The 1,287-nt window shown below is 46.5% G+C and overlaps 1 protein-coding gene across 1 annotated transcript in view; it reads right to left on the reverse strand.

Annotated features, from left to right (window-relative positions):
• LOC119594594 (beta-1,4-glucuronyltransferase 1-like) overlaps nt 1–1,287 on the reverse strand; it is a gene marked incomplete at its 5' end in the record, with an annotated part of 56,573 nt that overhangs the window by 55,017 nt on the left and 269 nt on the right. The window contains 1 exon segment of the mRNA XM_037943635.1: nt 977–1,287. Within this exon segment, the coding sequence (XP_037799563.1) occupies nt 977–1,287 (311 nt within the window).

Genomic DNA, 1,287 nt, shown 5'->3' on the forward strand with positions numbered 1-1,287 from the left:
ACTAATTCATTCATTTTTTCTTCTTCACTAATTAGTACCCTTCCTCTTTCCTGCACTTTAAATATATTTTTCGTCTCTCTTTCACCATGATTTTTTCCTTCCCTTAATTATCGTTGTCTTTTATTGCCATTTCCCATTCTGATTCCCTTTCTCTCTCTCCTTCCTAATTACCTCAATTTCCGCAATCAGTCCGACGTATCAACAAAATACTCTTTTTTATTATTACCATCTCCTTCCCTTCCCGCTATCGCCAGCTCGTGCCCTTCGCCTTAACCAGGTACGAGATAAGGAGCTCCTTATCTGCTCCTCCTCGCTCGGGAGCAGGTCAAGGAGCTTGTCTTGAGATGGCGGGGGGGGGGGGATGACTGCCACCCCAGGCGAGGTCAGATCGTCTGTAGTGTTATTGCCTTATACTTCAAATAATTACCTTACTCTTCAGAATACTTACCTATCAGTCTCGGATCAGTTTCCTAATTTCACATGATACCCCAGAATTTAAAAAAACTGCCTAATATGCTGAATTACTTAATCCCAGGGGCTAATACTTTAATTCAAGAATAATGTCCTATGTATACTAATTACATAATACCACTTCAGGGTAATTATCTAATATCACTTGCAAAATAACTATTTAATACCACTCCGGTCTAACTATCCAATACCGACTGCAGAATAGTTACCTAATGCCACAGTTGAGAAAGTATTTAATACCATATCAGAAAGGGAAAGTTTGGAAATGATGTAAAACAAATTGGCAAATTACTTTTTCACTATTCCTCTCCTCTCGCAAGCATAGCCACCTTTGAAAATCATAATAGCAAATGGAGCTCATCACCAAAAAGAGTGAGAAAGTTAAAATTCGTGTACCTCCAAAAAGGCGTATCACCAGGATCCGCCGTGACTGGTTTGCGATGAAAATATCAGTAAACACATGCCTTATAATGACAAGAGTAAAGCAGGGCGCGAGGAGCCTTACCTGCGTCATCTTGTCGGAGCGTCCCTCCCACGAGAGGCGCTCGTCGTACAAGGGCTCGAGGTGCGTGCCCACGTAGATGGGCTCCCAGTGGTGGAAGGGCGGATGCCGCTTGGCCACCATGACCACGTTCACGGACTCGGTGGCGTTGGAGTCGGCCCACTCGCGCATGCCCGGCACCTTGTGGCACTGCGGGCACACGAACTTGTGGAAGGGGATGGCGGAGCCGCGCTTGAGCATGCGCACGAGGGCCAGCTTGGACGCGGGCGGCCGCAGCCCGCTCTTCACCTCGAAGATCGGCAGCACGTAGACCC

This window comes from Penaeus monodon, chromosome 34 (assembly GCF_015228065.2).
Source record: "Penaeus monodon isolate SGIC_2016 chromosome 34, NSTDA_Pmon_1, whole genome shotgun sequence".
In the NCBI taxonomy this organism is placed as follows: Eukaryota; Metazoa; Arthropoda; class Malacostraca; order Decapoda; family Penaeidae; genus Penaeus; species Penaeus monodon.